The sequence below is a fragment of the Egretta garzetta genome, unplaced genomic scaffold, assembly GCF_000687185.1.
Source record: "Egretta garzetta isolate BGI_Z169 unplaced genomic scaffold, ASM68718v1 scaffold390, whole genome shotgun sequence".
NCBI lineage: Eukaryota > Metazoa > Chordata > Aves > Pelecaniformes > Ardeidae > Egretta > Egretta garzetta.
In genome coordinates, this window is record NW_009258382.1 from 323,818 (window position 1) to 324,504 (window position 687).

General features: G+C 63.3%; 1 protein-coding gene across 1 annotated transcript in view; it reads left to right on the forward strand.

Moving 5' to 3' along the window:
• LOC104128350 (sodium-dependent serotonin transporter-like) overlaps positions 1–403 on the forward strand; it is a 7,416-nt gene extending 7,013 nt beyond the window's left edge. The window contains exon 9 of the mRNA XM_009641114.1: positions 277–403. Coding sequence (XP_009639409.1) covers positions 277–403 — 127 coding nt within the window. The remainder of the gene's footprint in view (positions 1–276) is intronic.
• Positions 404–687: the final 284 nt, after the last annotated feature.

The window sequence follows — 687 nt, forward strand, 5'->3', positions numbered from 1 at the left end:
TCTACAAGCTCGTCTGGACGCCGGGGTCTCTCAAGCAGGTGAGGAGCGGGGCGGGTGATCCTGCGGCCGCTGCGTGGGCTGGGGGCGGGCAGAGACCCCCGCTCAGTCAGTGCGAGACCAGGGCTGGGGAGCTGGGCAGACACGTGACGCCTCCTCAGCATCTTTGTTCACGTGGCGATTAAATCACGCCTGGAGAGACGCTTGGAAAAGGGCTCAGGGGAGCACAGCTCCACGGCCTGATGGTTTTAAATCTTGTTTCTGAAGCTGTGATTTTAGCTGGGCCAGGAGGCAGCGGCGCTACATCAGCATGGCCCTGGAAGCAGGAGACTGCCCCCAGCTGTCACCCCTCCTCTTGGCCCGTTTTTGGGATGCCTCCTGCCTGCTGGGGTCTGCTGCAGGCTGACACAGCCCCAGCCCCGCAGCGAGCGAGATCCCGGTGGGGATGGCTTTGGCACGCCAGGGCGGGCACCCCTGCCTGCAGCACCAGGCCCTGGTGCGGGAAGGAAACCCATTGCCTTTTTTTTCTCTGCTTTTCCAGCGCCTCGCCATCTGCATTCGGCCGGAAAAAACAACACGAGGGCCCCAAGCAGAGGCAGTGTGCATGTCACCCGTCCCGTAGCCTGGCGGCACGTCCAGGGGACGCAGAGACTGCTTCGGTTTCCTGCGCCTGCCCCGACAAAGCAATGG